We start from the raw sequence: 19,957 nt of genomic DNA, 5'->3' as shown, positions 1-19,957 counted from the left end.
TTTCATTTCACTTTACAAGCATAAAGACCCAATTGCATGTTTTCGTGTTTGTGTGTGTGTGAGGGGGGGGGATCACATATACATAGAACAAATACAAGTGTTTAAGTCATGACGCGAAGCACCACATTCTCCATAAATGTATAGAGAGAAATGTAATGGCAGCAACACCGAATGGAAGGAGCTTCCATTCGTTGTCAGAGTTCAGATGCAAGCGAAGCAAGCGAGAAAAAAATATAGGGTTTTACGTGCCAAAACCACGATCTGATTATGAAGCACGCCGTATGGGAGATTCCAGATTAATTTTGACCACTTGGGGTTGCTTAATGTGCACCGAAATCTAAGTACACGGGCGTTTTTATATACTCCCCCCCCCCCTCCTCCATAGAAATGCGGCCGCCATGGCCGAGGTTTGATCTCGCGGCTTCGTGCTTCGCAGCGCAACAGCAAATCCACTAAGAAACCACGGCGCGTGTGCAGCACGCGAAGCTTGATATATGACTGTCGGAGGTAGAGGGTGAGTAGGTGACATAGGGGACGCTTGAAGGGTAAGTTATGTGATATAGGCGATAAATTCCGTTGCAAAGAAGAAGAAAAAAGCTAACGAAGAAAGGCTAGAATGACGTAGACTTGAGAGAACTGCCGCGCTAACCAATGCTCAACATAAACAGCCCCGTTTTAATAACCTAGTTCCGCCCTCGCCATCGGCAACAACATCCGCTCGAACACAGCTACTCCTGCATTTGTGTTAAAGGACTTGCCCTCAATCCGCGCTCATATTTAATATCCTAAGAGCTTAGGTTTCAGCGAATCGAGAGCTCAGCACAATCAAGAAATATCAAGCGTCGCTTCCCAGCGATTTGAGCTTGCCCTCATCGATCAAGGTAGAAATAAAGATAATAAAGATGTGCTTCGAAACAGAGATGCCTTTTGAAACTATGAACTTCATTTCTGCCGAATGATGGATAACTGCATTGGAAAGTTAGGCAGTGGGATTAGGACAAAACTTGCTCCGCCTCAATCACGGTAGATCTAATCGATCACGCGTCAAATTTGCTCAGTAAGCACGGCTACCCAAAACAGATGCCTGGCTTTTGACCCGATTAAAACCTCTTGGAAACATGCACAATAAAATGGGCGCAGCAATGTAGTGACATTAAGAGAAAAGAAATTAGCGACGACTACACGCGTACGTGACTAACATCGCCTCTGTGTGGCATGTGGTGGGAAAAGCGTAGCTGTTGGCTACACCACCACGATCACTGGAAAGCTCCCTTTTCCCACTGATGTCAGTTGTGTTCTCGTAAAGCGCGTTGGTTAATCTGTCACGATGAAGAAGCATACTGACTGAGAAGTCAATCTGAGGGAGCAGTGCTCAGTCAAGCTGCTTTTTTTTAGTGGTACAGCCTCTTCCTTTTTTGGTGTATCACTCTCATAATTGTTTTTCTGTTATGTTTCCTTAGAGAAAACCAATACATGTCAAATTTCTATTTGCTAATCCCAATTTTCTTCTGCTAAATTTTAAAGCGCCTCTTTTTTATTTTTTGAAATTACACAGTGAGGGCTCTTCACTTTGTTGTATAGCTTAACGGCTTTGTATTTACCCCCTTTCTATGGCACCTGTTTCTTTCTTTCTTTTTTTGTGCGCTTTGGTTCGAACATTTTCCTTTTTTTTGCCTGTGACAGATGGCGCTGTTGTGTCTTTTGAAGTGCATTTATGGAATGGGCAGGAATTACTTGCATGAATAATTGTAAAACCCATGGCAGATAATTTAAAAAATTAGCTAATGAGGTTTCTAGCTATTCACGTCAGGGCACATGTTGCGATTGACTGTGAAGTCGATAAACAGTAAAGTCACGTTCGTTTATCAGAAATCAGATGACTATCGCCAATTTCTAGATGTGTGCTATTTCAAAAATGTGGTACAACATACATCGACAGTCCAGCCAATAATTTCTGAAAAGCCTGAATCAAGCAGCTAGGGATGATACTAATTGTAACACCAATACATTATTTAGCGGATTGGGGAAATTGGTGCTAGTTTTAGGGCTTCTACTAAAAAGACATGGCTTCACTAATGCTCGGTTTCAACATATGCCCTAAGGTGAATGCCTAAAAAAATAATTACGCATATATCTTGCGTGAAAATTATCAGGCTATTCGTTTACGAATATACTCCCAGAATTGATTACGCCGAGTCGATCCGGAAATGTTTGCACTGTTTTCTTTTCTTTCCTCTTTCGCTGTACAAGATAGCACCAAACGTATGTCCAGTTATCAGCTAACTGAATATCGAGAGTAAGCTCACGAATAAGATTCAGAGCCCAAACTCAATCAAGTGAAACGCAAGGAAGCCGATAAGCAGCAGCTGGGTGTCTCCGATAGTGCAGGCTATTGCTGTCACGGTTTCAAACTTTGGGTGAAAGTGCGAAATGTTTGTTTTCTCTGTTATGACCTTGCAGCCGAAAGAAAATATAAGTAAGGTTCGAAGAAATATCGCGGATGAAATCACGTCCACGTCGTTTTATCGCCGAGCGACGCGACATTTGCCATCACGCTGCCCAGCAGGGACAGGTGCGAGAAGACAAAAAGAAAGGACTCGGTTGGATTACGAGAACTCTGTGTGTATCTTCGCAGGCGTGGCTCGAATACGAAAGTAGGAGGGCGCCTCTCGGTGTACGCGTGTCTTCACCGACGTAGCAAATATGAATTCCTCTGAAACGCTATGCTGGAACACGAGACGTGCGTGGCATGAAATAAATCCGTCCCTCAACGCGCTTATTTTTTTTATTCCTTATTTGTTGAAGCGCTTGGCGAATTTATTGCTTCGCTTTGCAAATCCATGGTGTGCGCACTTCGAATGAAGCCTGTACTGTAAATGCGGCTGGAAAGAAGGGACGGAGGAGGTGCGTTGGGTAGAATTCGTTTTATTTGCGTGTCGTATACGACCTCCCTGCGCGACGGGTTACCGTACAAAAAGATCAGATGGCCTGACAGGCTCCTTGAAAGGCTGCGATGTAAGGAAGCCAGGAAGTTTAGTGGGAGCGGCCTGTTGCTTGCATTAGTATTGTTTCTTTTTTTTTTTTCTAGCATCCAGACACAGCGAAGCGGCCAAGATTAACTAGTCTCAGACGACAGGCTAGCGCAGGCGCGACCGCCTTATCATTCCCTATTCATTGTGCCTTACCAGTTGTTTATATTTCTTTCCTTCTTACACTCGTGTTTCTTTTTTATTTTTTAAACACTGCCGTTCTAGGTTTATCGTTTTCAAATACTTCACTTCAGTATTGCTAAAAAGAAAAGAATGAAATGGTGCTGCAGCGTGGGGTGGCACATGTATCACAGTCCTCCCACATATTGCAATCTATTCTGCTCTTCTGGCCTTCGTTAAAGGTACGCTTTTTCTCTGCGCAGTATAAATGCAATACAATTCAGAGCCCGCAGTGCAACCGGCAGAGTTAATCTACTAGAGTTTGTCTAACCCCCTTGCGTCTCCGTCAAAGAACATGTTGTGACTACTGCTCCGCATGTTGCTTCTTCTCTCTGTGTGGTGTGTATGCCGCACTGCTTTTCACTCTCTGTGCTCGCAAGGCCTCACTGAATGGAAGGAACCAACAGTAACGCTTGGCTTGTGGTTTATACCGCCGAGCTCTACACCAAAGTTACGTACGAAGGTTCGCCAACTAGTCAAGTAACTAGTTTTCCCCCTTTTCACCCTAATAGCAATATGCGTCTTTTTTTTATTTATTTACCTGAAATATTCACAAGGGCATTACATGGGAAAAGGGAGAGTGGGGAGTTGTTTGGGGTCCAATGTTTTATTTCTGACTTGTTTTTTTTTTAAATGGCGTTGCCTTCACAGTGCTTTCTTTTTTCTTTCCTCTCTCTCTCTCTCCCTCTCTCCGTCACTCTTTCTTTCTTTTTTTTCTTTTGCTGGTATAGCTTGCAATATTGTTGGCTTGGTTCTATTTATTCCATTGTAATCGTCAACCATCCCGACAGGCCATAGCGCAGACAATTTCCGGCTACTGATAGAGTTCCAGCAATAGTAACAGGAATGCAGTATTCGAACAGAGACACAGATTTGAAACAAATATATATATATATATATATATATATATATATATATATATATATATATATATATATATATTTTTTTTTTTTCTCGCTGGAAGCCTATAACACAGAAAAATGTCAACTTTAGAAGACTTATATTTTGTTTTCAATATCAATCATTATATATTGACTGCACATCGGATATACAAAAAGGAAACGCTTTTCTTTGTTTGAAGTGAAACAGTGAACCGTCTAGTTTATCACCTGATCACGATACATTTTGTTTAAGGCGCACAGACACACGTGCTTGAAGAAAAAACAACGCAGTATTGCTGTGTAAGTGCCAATGAAGCCTTTGTGGGGTAGGAAACACCACCGCACTGCTAGAGTACTTTATGACTCTTGTCACGTGTCATTAAAAAAAAAAAAGATCTGGGCACGTCTCCCTCACTGCTGTTAAGTTTTGTGTTTTGTCCTTTCGTCGTCAATTAATAACATATGTTCCATATAGAAAACCTGCCCCAATTTACATACGTTACATGTACTCGGGCGATAAATTACGCATGCGAGCTTGTTACTTTTCTTTATTAAAGACAGCAATTTTTTATTGCAACAAATGTATACCGTAGGAATGTGAGGAGAATTCATTATTGGCTAGCGCTCTTCCACGTCATCCTCCTCCCCCCCTACACCTCTCCCCCTGCTCCCCACCCCCAATAGTTGTTTGGGAAACACCAACCAACCAACATACTCCTTTTGTCTGCAATTACAGAAAGATTTCCCCAGGTTCACACGTACCATCGATTCTTGTTGTGTGACGATTTATATCTGAAAAGGTTAACACTAACCAAGAAAACGAAGTTCGGGTAGTAGAATGGAACAAGCATTTTTTTGAAAACGCTTCCTATATAAAAGAATATAGGGTTGGTACTTTATAAATTACTGTCGACGTCGGTGAAGCAGCGAAGATCAGAATAAGAGAGCATAATCGATCGAGAACTTTAAATGAAGAAACATGAAGTGCATAAAGAGCAACGGCTTCTTTTCCAAGTCTTGCTGACAGAAAACAAGACTTATGGACAAGGTGGTCGTTGCCAGCATTACACATTTATTTTAAGAGCGGCGGCTATGAATTAGGTTCCGACATTGTCTAGCGTTACGATAGACGACCGGCAATGTGTTGCGAAGGGAGCTGCGCAGAATTAGCCGCGTGATTCCTTTTCAGTCCACATTCTTATCATATGAGAATCCAGATAAAGCTTAGTCTTGTGGAAATGCCGTCGTAAAGATCCAGGCGCCTTTTTACGCAGCAAACTTTTCATGGAATGCAAAATCAGAATGACTGACGCTGCGCTTCGCTCATATTACTTGCATCACTTTCTGTAGATGGTAAGAAACTAAATCAGTGAAGCTTGTGGAGAGGTCATTTACGGAGACCTAACTAAATTGTTGATAGATATGGCACGCTGCTTAAAAACTTGCAATTTCCCTTCAGTGCTGCAAAAATCAATACACTTGAAGCATCGCTGGCCGCATTTATAGAAAAGTGCTAGAACTACTGTCTCAGAAATATAGTTGGGGCTTGCTTTTCTCATAAATTGCGAACATGACCGCTGGTATGTTGTTCATTAGAGCAGAGCGCCTTCACCTGTTGCATTGTGCAGGCGAAAATTAAAAACGCGAACAAAAACAAGCATATTTCAATATGTCACGTTGACCATATCTCTTACTACGTTTAAACAAAGCGTTTGCCATAAGTTCAAAAGCTACTGCGCTATTAACTAGACGTAACCTCCCTCCCCCTTTTCGTAAACAGGTCCCTACAGAGTTTCACTTCTTCCAAATCCAGACATAATATGGAAGGCAGTGGACATGGTTGTTTTAGGCTATACTAGTACCGTGCGGTCTATTATAGTGTTGCAAGATGGCCCTGAGACAGATCTTGTACGCAGAGTTTGTTCCAAACTTTTGACTAATACTGGTGGTAAAAGTTGATTTGAAGCAACATTCCAACGTTATCAGCCTAAACTGAATCGCGAAAAGCTGAAAATTTATAGCGCGTTCTTGCGGTGTCACGACCCACAGTGGGCACAGTACAGACGTACTTCATGCAGACTTTGTGTTGTCCAGATGGACCAAAGCAAAATATGCTGCACTTGGGCATTGTTCTTTGAAGGTACAGCGCGCCTAATAAGAAACGTCGGGCCTTAATGTCTGACAAGTCTGATCAATGTGCACCTTCACTCCCGTACAAGAAGCTGCCTCTACAATCTCAAGCATTAACTTTCCTTAACGGCACCATCACTCTATCCTGCGAGGACAGATTGGGCGACCTTACATCTAATGCTTTCGGACAATTCCCTAGTGTGGCGCACACGTGCGACAATTGTCAACCAGCCAATATTTATCTCAGATCATGTTATCGAGTGCCTGCTCCATCCCTAACCCCATTTCTTGGATCGAGCCGGACCACACGCACCAGACACGTGCTGCTCCTGGTGCTGGGCGTGCCTCACCGAGAGACGACCTCGAAAATCGTGATTATTTTTTGACCACAAAGAATCGCCAGCTGAAGAAAAACAGATTCGCTCTTGAATAAGGTTTCCGTTGCTCTTGGTTTCTGTCAAGCTTGTAGAATTTTTTTTTTCGCTATTAGGGTGTTTTAGCATAGCGCTAACGTTTTAACACTGCCGCTATCAGAGCGGCGCCTACAGCTGACCACACATGCGCTTTAGACCCCACCCCTACCCGTTCGGTGCCAGGCAGGATCGGTAACGGTAATTGAAGAGAAGTAGCGCTAAAGCTAAACTAGCCTGCTCTATCGAAGTGTGACAAGCACATGTGCTAAGCAAAGCAGAAAAGATGTTTGTTCGTATATTTTGCCCTTCTCAGCTTTTATTTCTGCCGGCAGTACGTTTTCGACTTCCGAAAGACAGTGGGGGAGGAGAGCTGGTGCTCACCGGCGTTGACGTTCACGGCGGTGCTCAGCACGCTGCCCCTGGCATTACGCGCCCGGCAGCGAAACGATCCGCGGTGCACCTCGGCGCGGAATTGGTGCTCGCGGAAGGGCAGGAAAGTGAGCGTGCCCTCGTGCACCGTGAGCAGTTGCGGTCGGGAAGTCGCGGCCGGTAGGGCGCTGGCATTCAGTCCGTCGGTCGCGCTCACCCACCACGCGTGAGGGCGCGGGTCCCCGTCGGCCGAGCAGCGCATCGTGGCGCCCGTCCAGTTCGAGAACAGGAGCCACGTGGGAGGCTCGCTCAGCCAGCGGGGCCCGGAGGATCCTTTCACGACGTCCGGAAGGTTCACCAAGAGGCACACGGTGGCTGCGAGAAACGAGAAAGAGCAAGCCCTGTTTCAGTTTCAGTTTCAGTTTATTGATGTGTTTGAAATGTTTTACAGAAGTAACTCTAGGAGGTCCCATAGTCAAAGACTGGGACCTCGCCCAATGAAGAAGAAAGAACCATGAAACGTTACGTGAGGAAGCTTATCTTATGTCTGTGGACTATTTCATTGATTGATTGATTGATTGATTGATTGATTGATTGACTGATTGATTGATTGATTGATTGATTGATTGACTGAATAAACTCCACAGCTGTGCCTGTTACTATGTTCCACAACTATCCCTTTACACTATGGATGACCAGTTATATTTAAAATATAACTGATATAAGCATCCATTGTTTGCCGCTGTCTTGTTCTTCACTGTCCACACAACGTGACACTCTTCCTCATTCACTCATTTGTCACAACACGGCAGTGCGCGGTTGAGGTGTCCTCTCCTGAGAGACAGTTACTGCGCTGCACTTTATCTAATTAACCCCTCCCCCCTTTCCATCAGGAATTTTCTTGCAGGGCTGCCCAAAACCAAAGTGCTGGGAAAGCTTAGATAAGATTTGACTTAATTATGATAAATACAGAAACGAAGTAGCGATACAAAAGCAGAATAATTTTATTAGTCAGCCGCCATCTGGACGGTAGGAGACGCCAACTTTTTTTTTTTTTACCTGCAGTATATTTTTATATTTTTAAAAGGAGAAGAAGCCACCATTCTAAGGACAGCTGTGCGAGCTGTGTGCAGCCCTGGATAGGAAAGTTCGGATGTCTGCCTTCCGGCTAACCTCCTCGCCTTACCCACCCCATTTCTCGCTATCTCTCTTTCCTGTAATCCCCCAACATATAACAGTTTTGCCGGTAAAGGACGAGGAGAAGGGGGGGAGCGTTGCTTGCTGCAGGCGGACCCTTGCCGGCAACTGCTCCACCTGAACCCACCTGTCAACCACGATATGGTCTTAAACACTTTATTGTATAACTAAGCTAAAAACACCAGGTTCAGAAATAAACTTCACTCGGAGCCCAACACGTTGCGCGCTTTCCGAACCACGACTACCCATAATATTCACCATTCACTTCCCAACTCTGTATCGCGGAGGAACTTTAGGAGCAGCCGACACACCTACCTCCTGAATATCCAACCTCCTCGCGGGAACAAAATGCGTTTGCATTTGAGCGTGGCGCCATATTACGCTTGAGTCCATCTATTTATTTATTGCGTTCTGCTTCAACTTCAGGACACTTTAATATATGATGTTCAATGTGACCAACAGCTTGACAATAGACAAAGGACGATGATGGGCTAAGTCCTGTCTTGCACCGCCAAGCGAGAGGGAATTCACGAGGTGTATCACAGGAAACTAAATCGTCGCCCCTTCTGTTTAATGTGGCTTTGGGGGATTTTCCAGATGCCTCGAAGAATACATGCAAGACAGTGCACGTTTCAACATATGCAGATTATATCTGCGTTTGGCTATCCGGGTACCTGCACAAGCGCCTAGCAACGATGGCTCAACAGGCAGTCGTGCCGGCACGAAGCTGCCTTTGATCGCTAAAAATAGCCACCTCAGCAGACACGTCCGGTTTTATGTCGTTCCCGGGGTTCCGGTATTGTGTAACAATTATTTCCCAATTACTTTCCTCTTCGCGCTTCATAAGCGGCCCAAACGCCGTCTACGAATTAGTACCGTCTACGTTATCACCAAGATTGACCGGTTATCAGTGGTCTATAATAAAAAAGCAGGAAAACCAAACGAAAGGAATTACTGCGTCATACCAACTCGCTTGACAATGACTTGGCGATAGCACCTACGCTACTATTCCCGTTTGCGGCTTTTGACGTTCTTCTATCGTTTTATTTTTACGTTTGAATATTCCTTTACATATCTTGCATTTCTCTACTTATGCACTCATACACAACTATTTGTGAAGCTATATATTGTCCTTTTTTTTTGCGAAAGAATCTTGCTTATAAATCATCGCTGTTTCTGTGTAACCGATGAAATAGTGAATACGCCGACCAGAAAGAATAGGTTGACATGTTTAAGACGTTTCGGCTTCCACACGGAAGCCTAGTTCACATACTTTTTTTTTACGAAGCCGAGACATCTTAAACGTTTTTAACCTATTCTTCTAGGTCGGCGTAATCACTATTTCATTCGTTCAACATGTCTCCACCCGACCACACGAGTTGTCGTCGAACCATCGATTTCATTCCAGCGCTGTTTCCGCGTTTCTTTCTGTCCGCTTTAAATTTGTGCCTCTTGCATTAAATATAGATTAAATACGCCATTCCTTCCCCAGGTGTAGCATCTGAGGCGTGTAAACAGGCAAGATCTAGTTTTAACCGCCGAGCCTCGAACATTTGCCTCTCAAAAATATTTGGCAATACATATTTCGTGAAAGTCAACGCAATAAGATCATGCGCAGCGATATTATTGCATCTGGGCAACCAATGGTAAATTCGCAGCATACTTATGGAAAGTCGTCAAGTGGAATGACATCGCCTATACTATTCCGGAGACCAAAAATCCCCTTGCGCGTTCCTTTGCTTCAGAAATATAATAATGCGACGGCTTTGAGTAATGGCACATGACTACACTGCCGCAGCACAGGATCCACATACATCGTTCTCCGTTTTCATCTTTCTTTGAGGAGCAACACAAGAGTTTTCTTTACGAGTCCCGAGTGGCGCGTCTCTCTTTGAGTCTCATGGTCGGAGATCACGCTGACGCAAAAGGAGCGGAAATCGATGCTCTACACGAATACGCGCGCCTCGATCGACTTCCGGCGACTCGCCCACTGGAAGGAAATCTTTTACGTCGATGGCCGCGTGGCTCGCATAAGCTTCGCAGAATGATCTGCTTTAATGGAGCAGCCTTTAACTTCCTTCCGGCCTCGACGACAACCGACCAGCGGCACAGCCTTCTTGCACACGTGGCTGATGGTTGACCGGTAACTGTCGGATAGATTCCTAATGTATGCTTCTTTATATTTGCATATCTTGGTGGTTAGTTTCATCCTCATGAGACCCCTATACATTATGCACATAAATTTCAACCCTTTTGAAACTCAGCTCGTTAGTTTTCACGTGAGGAATTCTGGGATCTATCCGTGATGCAAAGACGCATGTATTGTCGAAATGTATGGAAGTGGTTTGGTAACATTATTGGCCCTCAACTATGCAGAGAATTGGTGCTTATTTGTTGTAGGGTGTTCCATGTTGCGGTATAGGCTCCGTAACATCGGCACTAGAGGAGACAGTCACGCCGCTACAATCTAGTATACACCTACGCCGTCATGGACGGGGAACACCATCTACGGAGTGCCTTCTGAATAACGAGACCTGAGATGAAAATTTGGTATGCAGCATCAACATGCCAACCTACCAGGCACATACCCAGGATATTTTTTCGGCGGCGGGGGGCAACCCAAGGTAACTTTTCTATGCAATAGAGGAGGGGGGGTGCCATTACTAGTATAATTGTGAGTAATGCCCAGAGTTTGCCATAAAGACGTGTAAACTCGCAAAAGAGAAGTTAAAAAAGGTGTATCTCACAGGTACGCCTGTGAGATAATCTCGCATTTTCTTGACAAACAAGGAACCACATAAAATGAACTTGCGCAGGAAAGATGCACAAGAAGAACACTGCCAAGAACAATCAAACAAGCGAAAGTGTAAATAAACATCTCTAGTAGTGTTTTTTGATTTAGCTCTGGAAGAATTATAGAAAAATGTGTATTTGCGAAACAATCAAAATTCTTTTGGATCTCTCGTTTACTGCTCTATCAAGTTAAGTGCCAAAACCGACTCGTACTGCTATTTGGAAAGTTGCGTAACGGTGCGTAGCCGCCTGTCCCGTAGAACCGCGTAGAGTGCAGGAGGTTGCGGTTCTAGACGTACTGCGCCCACCGCAGAAGGTTAGAAAAACACTCATGCACGTAAGCACAGCAGAGAAGTGGCTACGTCAGGCGGCTTTACTATTAACTGTAGAAGCGTCGTTCAAAACACACGGAATTATTCTACGCTTCCGGCGGCGTTTTCTCTACTTCCTTTTTTAAATAAAAAGATGTTGATCCATGAATATTTGCACGAACAACGGTTAAATTTGTTAATTTTCGCTTTTTCTTCCTGCTTGTCTGTTGCTTCGGCTCTCTCCCTTAGCACATCGCTTAATTTCTCAATTCCTTGCGACTCTTGCTTGCAGTTGCCAATTTTGCACGAAAAGTGAGGTAACGGGCGACATTCATATTGCCTATGGGTTTAACGGTTATTGCATGGTTTGGTGAAGGACGGTGTTTCGCATGATTTTATTTTCAACCTTATCTAACCCATATCACGTGTAATATGGTTCCGAGGATCCGCCAGCGTCATGGCGAGCCATCTCTCGAGGAAATAATGGAGCAAAAGGAAAATTCTAACGCAACTGGCGTTTTTTTTCCGGCCTCAACTTGTTCCACGAACGTGCAGACCAGCTGACTACGAGCCGAATCCATTTCCTTGGATTCCTTGGTCATTGGATCAGTCTAAACAAAGAAGGTTGAACTAACGAAGCAACAGCGATGCGCGTGACCGTTGCAATAGCTGCTGACAACTGAACGCATCTTGAGTTAATCGCGCGGGTAACGAATCAATGAGAGAACTGGCCTTCACACCTCAGGAGATGCCAATAACTATATCGCCGCCCATATTGAGGGAAAAAGGTAGCAAAATGTTGACCCCCGAATAGCTGTCTAGTCTCAAGATTTATTTGGCGGCGCTTTAAGAATGTGTGTGAGGGGTGGTGGCGTGGGCGGGGAGGGGGGGGGGGGTATGCCACTTAATTTCGGGGTGGGGGGAGGGTAGGCGGACTCCTCGGGCAACCCCTCCCCCCTTCCCCTGGGTACGTGCCTGCAACCTACCAGGCTCTGTTACACCACCATCTCTCTTAGACGCCAAGAAAAAGTGCTTTTACGATAAAGAAAATGGGGAGGCTTCTCCTTTGACTTCCCACACATGAAGATGCTGTCTTAAGCTTCTCTCCGAGGTATTAAACGAAAAATAGTTTGTTTCTTTCTGGTCTCAATAAAAACAGAATTAAGAGGGATCACATCCTGAGCTGCTGTGGAGATTATGGAGTACAATAACTGCTTGTATACAAGTTTTAAGTTTAATTCTTAAAATGTGTAGACCTAAATTTCTGTCTTAAAACGACACATGTACGATGAGCTATCAGTAAACTAGCAGCTTATGTGTTTTTACTGACCATTGCTCTTCAAATTCAGCAGAAACTAGGTAGCACTACAACATTTTTCATGCGCCCTACAATAAGGGGCACGCGACCTAATAAAGCTTGGAATGATATAGCGTTATCATCAACTTGCCGAAAAAAAGGCCCGACGTCACTTTTTAATAGCTTCTAGGCGACTGTGCAATAACGGGCGAAGAAGATGCTGGTGAAGTTGCTAGGTGCGCGTGGAAATATGGTATGCAGAAGCCCATCTTGCTGTGAAAAACAGATGCGGCAGCAAACCACACACGGTGCGCTTGGAAGGCGTCAGGTTTACGGCAAACTTTTCTGCATCACCTGGACCCTTGGCTCCGACTACGTATTCGAATCCTCAATTTTTCCGTACCGAACAAACAGAGCACGTACACTTAGGTGTGGAAGAACGCATAAAACATCTCCTCTGTAACTGCCCAACACAGGAAAATGAGAGGATTGCTCTTCGGATAGTTTTAGGACACTTAGGTTACACTCCTTTAACGGAAGAAAATATCTTAGAACCATGTCCTCATGCGTCTGCGATGTGCCAAGCCACATACCGCTGCTCCAGGCTGTATGACCACCAGGCTGTATGACCGCTTGGTTTGAACTGAACGATGAATAGTTCATTGTGTATGTACCGATGCAAAATATCAACTTCTTAATTTCTTTTGAACTTTCATTCCCCTTTCCCCAGTTTTTTTTTTATTGAAGTGAAACGTTAGGAGAGGTTGGCGCCTTCATGGTGGCACCGGCTACTCCTTGTCACTTGACAAACGAAATAAATTTGCGTAAAAAGGAAGAATAGCGACACAAAATATAGCACTCAGTAGAACACTGGATGAATAAAAAATATACAGTCCAACAGTACATGAGTCGCAAAGTTTTCGGTAGCCAACCGGGCTCACTCTTGATAATTTCGATCCCTGGTTTTCTCTTACATCTCTCTCTCTCTCTCTCTCTCTCTCTCTCTCTCTCTCTCTCTCTCTCTCTCTCTCTCTCTCTCTCTCTCTCTCTCTCTCTATCTCCACGAGAAATTGAGGGCGTTGGGAAATCAAATATTAACCCTCGGGAGTATACTTGGAACGTGAGTGGTTGTATGGCCTCAAAGAAGAAACTTCACTGCGTGAAACGCTTCAAATTTGGTGCGGACATAATTTCTAAGTAGTCTGACAAGTATATATGTCAGAACGCCCGTTTATGCTTGTTTCCGCTTTTACTAAATTGTTCAGAACTCTTTTTTGTGCTTCCAACTACATCTAAGCATTCGCAGGCGAGAGCGCGCAACCTATTTTGTTTTATTTTTACATATCCCTATTTTTACCACAAGTGAAAAGCGGTAGTCGGAAGCATGCCACTTTCTAGCTCCTTGCATAAACAGCAGTTAGTGTTACCCTGCTGTGTAACAATAATTACACCCTTAAAAGTGAATAAGGGCGTAAATTCTTTTACAGGGTGTCCTAAGGTCGCTGTATTTCAATACTTAGGATTTTTTGACCAATGCATGAAGGGCTGTTCAAACGTAATCTCTTTCTCGTACTCGAAAAGTTTCTGAATCCGTATTCATGAAAACGTTCGTACGCTAAATCTGTTTATAAGATCAGATTCCATTCAGTCATGATGTTGGTAATGCTATTAGAGATGTTGGAATACTAATCGTGATGTTGAAACTACTATTAGGGTTGCGCCGAGCCAATGGCAAACAGCACTTTTGAACAAAAAGCTTCCTGAATTTAGCCCCGACCCTCCTGGCTCCTTCAGCTTGGCATTATGATGTGTAGTATAATTGAACCTTATTAACACCTTATGGTCATATAGCGGTATATCGCTTATAGCTATCTACAGTCCAGTAACATCAAGTTTCGCGTTAACAGAAATATGGAAATATGCTGGATATAATAATGCTATTAAAATACGCCATGCACACATCTGATACAGGGACGAAATTTGACTCTAAAAGCTGTTTTTTTCTTCTTCCTTTCTTTCCCTCTTTCTTTCTTTATTATTGCCTTCTTTCTTTCTTTGGAGGGGTGTGATGGAGGTAAATTAGGGTCCATGTGGAAAGTATTGGCAACCTTTTAAGGCATCGATATTGACGTAACCTGGAGTAATCTATTTGCAGGTAATTTCACGCAGTCCTAAGAAAAAATGCCGTCAGGGCTCGTAAATCATCTATGTATTGGAAAAACTATGGAGTTGTCGAGCCACACCTACCGCAGATACAAGCACAGATCAAGCAGGCCTAATTAGGTCACTTGATGTATATATACACCGTTCTCTGATAGCTTTTCATCAACAGTGGGTGAACGGTGGAAGAATCCTACTACCGGGGCCAACCTTTCTATCAAGTTGTCTTCTGTAGCATATCTCAAATGTGTGCAACTTTAGTACACCGCACATTATGCACATTGATTTCAGCGCTGTTGAAGTATACGTCATTAGCTGTCACGTAACATATTCGGGGATACATCAGGTTGTGAAGTTACGTGATCGCAGCCCGTGCAACCACCGCCCACCATCACAGCACAGGATCACGAGTAGCAGCACTATGAACGCCAATACAGTCTAAAGGGAGGTCAGCAGGTCCCTAAATACTTTACCAGTATCCTCGTCGCCTTCCGCTGTAATGTATCAAGATCAGCATTCCAAAATAACGGCCTGTGATCAAAGCGAGCTAACGCAGTAGCCTGCGATCGTCTGTGCAGACTGTGGTGACGACAGTCACGCAAAACGTGTTGAAGGGTCTCTGGCTGTCCACAATATTCACACATAGCTTTGTCGACCACTCCAATGCGAAGAACCTTTGTTCCTGTTGCGAGGAGTCGGCGCTTAACCATTTCTAGTGCCGACAACTTCTGTTTGAGAGACAAAAAATATGACAAAGCAGCGTTTAGTGAAATAAATGTTAGTTTCAAGGAGGAGTTTCGGAGCCCTGCAGGATTGCTCCAATATTTTTATCACCAAAGGTACCAAGTACCGACATAACTAATACCCGCGTTGTCGCTAATCGCTCGATGCTAATTAACTGCGCACGTATGAACGGAGTGCCGATTTCGATCGAACTAAACGCGATTTTAATAGAAAACCTTCCTGCTTTGGTAAAGATCTTTAAAAAACGAAAGAAAAAGAAAGACGAGATTAGCAATGAGGGTTAACACAGCCAAACAGGAAAAGTGGCAATGAAATAAGAACATGATGTGCTCACACGGAAGTGCTTTATGGATATAAGCAAAAAGAAATATTGATTTACACTGCTAGGCGCGACGGTAAAATAATGGGCTCGCTACTCTAACTAATTCCCTCGGCACGTCTGTGAATGTTAAGGTTTTCCCACACCTGCATATGGCGCTGGTTGAAAGTTTCAAGTTCGGGATTCCAATTACTGAGATTTTCAGCGCCATTTTTTTGTGGCGTTGTTTCTTCTTGTTTCTTTAAACTATTTGTCGTCTGTTTTCATCAACTGGTAGCATGGGTGATAAGGTTTAGCCAATCTGCAAAACATGCCGGAGGCTCGAATATCCCGTGGCACATTGTTTATCACTAGCTTTTTAAACAAAAGCAAACATGTTCAATTTACTGCATGGCTGCTGTAAAGGAACGTGGTTGATTGGTTTTGAAGTCCTAATTGCAGGTTACTTTTTTCTTCTACAAAATGTGGTGCATATAAATGGAGGCCATGGAAGCTAGCGCGCTGTAGATGTGAAATAATTTTTCTCGCAAACGAACGATTAAGTGGTAACGAATGCAGCTGTAGCCTTCACTGGGCCCCATGTCCAGTTGTAATTATCAAGCTTCCGACTTTTTTTTTGCACTTGAATCGGATCAGGTACTGAAAGGCCTTTGACGTCACAAAATTATGCTGAACGCAGACAAAGGCTGCAAGCCTTGCGCAAATGAACCACCGTGCACGTTTCACGCATAATGTTAACTTATCAATCGCGAGAGTAATTATCATCTCAATTCCTTTGCGATTGCCGCTGTACTTCAGCGCCATGAATTACTCGTGCAACGAAAACTTCACAAATCGCAGAACACTGCCCATTTAGATAGCAATTTATGCTCAACATACTCAACCACGACACGAAATGCGGCAAGTTCTGGTCCTGTGGACGTCGTCATATGCTACGTTCGCAACTTGGAAGTGACCAACCGGGTTGAAATGAGGACAGCGGCCTTGAAATGTGCAGCAGTGGCCCGTCCACGTAAATATGAACACGCGGTCCACGTGTACTTCGTGTAAAAGCAATAAAGTGAGCTACTTTAGAATTGTCCCTTACATCTAGGACTCCGCATCGTCGGTAAAGGACATACTATATTCCAGTGGCTGCCTGGTCATTGCGGCATTTTTGGCAACCGACTAGCTGATGGAGCTACCCGACTCGCCCTAGATAACGGGCAAATTAAAATGCCGTCGAAACCTGCACTGGATAACGCGCAGTCCACACTCCTACCACTATCAGAAACGCACGCAGCTAAGCAATTACGCGAAATTGCTCGCGTCATCACGTTGGATTTTTGAAAGACCCCGGGGTATTTCAACCGTCGTTCATGTCTTCTTGATCCATCACTGCAGTTGTGACTACCATCAGCCTTCGTCCGCTGTGCTGCCTACGAGTGGGTGTAGCCTTCAAAATCTCGTACTCCTTCACTGGAATGACTCCCCTCCCTCATATGCGATCGCTCCAACTATCAGGAGACAAACGAGCACATCCCCTGCCGCTGCACCCGCTTCGAAGTACAGCGTCAGCTTCTTCAGGGCACTCTCGGCCAACTTGACGGTCGGCCCTTTGCGAATGCAAAGATGCTATGTGCTTGTCCTGGTGCATTATCAAGGCATACAGCTACGCGAGGTCTAATAATTTTCCTCAAATCAATGTGTCTGACAAGGCGTTCATAGACACCACGTGTCTACAACTGCGCACGTGCACTTTCTCTCCTTTAGCGTTCTTCTTGCTTTCAATCCCAATTTTTCTTCGTGTATGATAGCTAATCAGACGCCAGTAATGTTAATTTACCTGTCTTTTCTTATTTTTTTCTCTGTCCTTTCACAAATTTTGAATTTCGGCCCTTTACAATTAGAGTTTATAGGAGTGCCTAGAAGCTAGAGCAGCATTGATATAATGCTCGAATTTAAAACAAATGAAATTAGCCGTTAAAACTACACCCATCAGAATACTTTATCTCTGAGATATAAGATCTGCATGCTATATGATAATTATACTTTATTTATCAGATATGCTACCATGCACTGACACAAACCTCACGAACAGCAATGAAGACACTGGCGTTTCACCAATCCCAGAGTAAACGTAGTGCGTTTGTACATCACTTTAGGCCTTTATTAACATGTAGGAGGGAAGAAAATAAGCAAGATTTCTTTCAACAGAGATGTGCCAGAGAAAAGGAAAAAAAAAACAATGAAAAAACGCATACGGTCCTACGAACGACTTGTGACTGCTGAGACAAGGCAAGGCATACGTGCAGCCAATGCGTCCAGTGGCCTCTCAACCATGGATTATAAACAGCTGAACGTGACTGTAGGCACCGGCGCTATAACCGGCAGGAACACGAAGCTCTACGTACTGCGAAGAATTCCCGAGCTAAAGTTTCGCTGTAGAAGAACAGCAACAAAAACTTCGCATACCAAGTCAAGGCGGTGAAGCTGAAGTAAACAAGCTTTGGAACAGAAAAAGAGTTCCTCATGACACCGACACACAGAGGGGGCGAATGCCTGGACAGCGCACTACAAGTGAGAAAACTTCTCGAAATCGGGTGTTCTTCGTCCCGAGTGGAGAGAGGGTTGCTGTTGTTGCTGTTGTGGTAGTGGTGGGTCAGTATACTGATGGCTTGGCTCCGCGAAGCCTCGCACATGAAGGTACTAGGCGTCTGTTCGTTTCTTTACCGGAAGACAAATGGGAGTGGGTCCCGGTGGCACAGCCGAGAGCGGCATTCCCAAATGTGTTCAACATCTCTCATCCGCCGTGTTTCCTCCCTTCCCCGCTGGTTACTGCGCTCGCTGGTTTCGACTGCCGGTGCAGCACCAGTGAGGCGCTACTGGGACCCTCCGAGCTGCGACTTGGCTCTCTTTACCGTTCGCCTGACTGTTGCCTCGCCAGCGTCAGTTCGTCCGTCCCCGTTCGTGCGGCCGTGCGTGGAATTTGTTCTCTTTTCCGAAGTCAACACCGAGGGATTCCGTTCCTTCGTCGCCCCGAGGCCCAAGACGCTTTTGGCAATATTTCATTTCCGCACTTTTTACCTCCTTCCTTTTCTTCCCCTCCCTGTGTCTCTCTTTCTCTCTGTCTCTTTCACTCTCTTCATTTTGCTTCTCATCCAGCCAACTTCCTTTCCCGCTGGGTGTTTTTTTTTTCTTTTCTCCTCTCATCCACCGACGCTTACTTTTGATGTATAGGCATATAGCCTTTTCAGGCCCCTTGTCTAATTTTACTCTCCGATAGACGAGCGCCTTTTGTTTGTGGCAACCTTACTCTTCAATTGATGCTCAACGGAGAAACAATGACACCCTGTTTTTCTCTATACTTTTCTGCCATTCTTTTCTCTCTCTGTTTCTTCTTTTCAGCCTAAGGCTACAAGGAGTGTAGTCGGAGAGGGAACATGGTCGGATGAAGGCCATTCTTGGTTTGTCCGCAGAGCACGCAGGTCGTTTGTTGGCCCGTTGGGTTCCTGCGCGTCTGGCTTTTGCCGCTTGCTTGTCACCGCCTCAGAACGTAGTGCACCTTTGCCGCTTCCAGCGCACCTCGATTCTATACTTGTGCACAAAGGAAACGTGCGCCGCCACGCCCTCGTTGTCCTCCTTGCGTGTTTTCTTTTTCTTTTCATTTTTTTCCTCCCCGTCGGCCATATACCTTATAATTCGGGCATCTTTCGCCAGCACTTTTCCAGTGTTCTAAGCCGGGCCTACAGCCACTCCCTCGCGCTCTTTCAACACCCCTCCTGTCATCCACAAAGCATGTTTCCGCTCTTCTGGCTCTTTCCTGGTTTGGCGTAATGCGTTGCACCGGGTTTGTTTCATTTACTTTCTTTTCTTCGGCAACGGCGCTTTTTTCCACATTTCCGTTCTCTCGGTCACCTATGTCAGCTTCTGTGGGTATGTGTTTATTAATGCGTCATTTACGCAACTTGCTTCATTGTGCTACAGTGTTCTATAACGCGCATTCTGAGGCATGGCGCTTGCAGAGTATTGTCTTCTAGCTTTTCTCTTTTAGCTACGGCTGGCACTGTGTGAACCATGCCCCTTCAAGTGATGTTGCTTCTGAGCGCGGTAATTCTTCTCTGTAAGCGCTCTTTTTGTTCTTCATTTGTTGTT

At 44.6% G+C, this 19,957-nt stretch overlaps 1 protein-coding gene across 1 annotated transcript in view; it reads right to left on the bottom strand.

Moving 5' to 3' along the window:
* LOC142578893 (cell adhesion molecule Dscam1-like) overlaps positions 1–19,957 on the bottom strand; it is a 175,901-nt gene that overhangs the window by 112,625 nt on the left and 43,319 nt on the right. Inside the window, exon 2 of the mRNA XM_075688563.1 lies at positions 7,015–7,377. Within this exon, the coding sequence (XP_075544678.1) occupies positions 7,015–7,377 (363 nt within the window). The remainder of the gene's footprint in view (positions 1–7,014; positions 7,378–19,957) is intronic.

Source organism: Dermacentor variabilis, chromosome 4 (assembly GCF_050947875.1).
Source record: "Dermacentor variabilis isolate Ectoservices chromosome 4, ASM5094787v1, whole genome shotgun sequence".
In the NCBI taxonomy this organism is placed as follows: domain Eukaryota; kingdom Metazoa; phylum Arthropoda; class Arachnida; order Ixodida; family Ixodidae; genus Dermacentor; species Dermacentor variabilis.
This window is presented reverse-complemented; position numbering and strand designations above follow the sequence as displayed.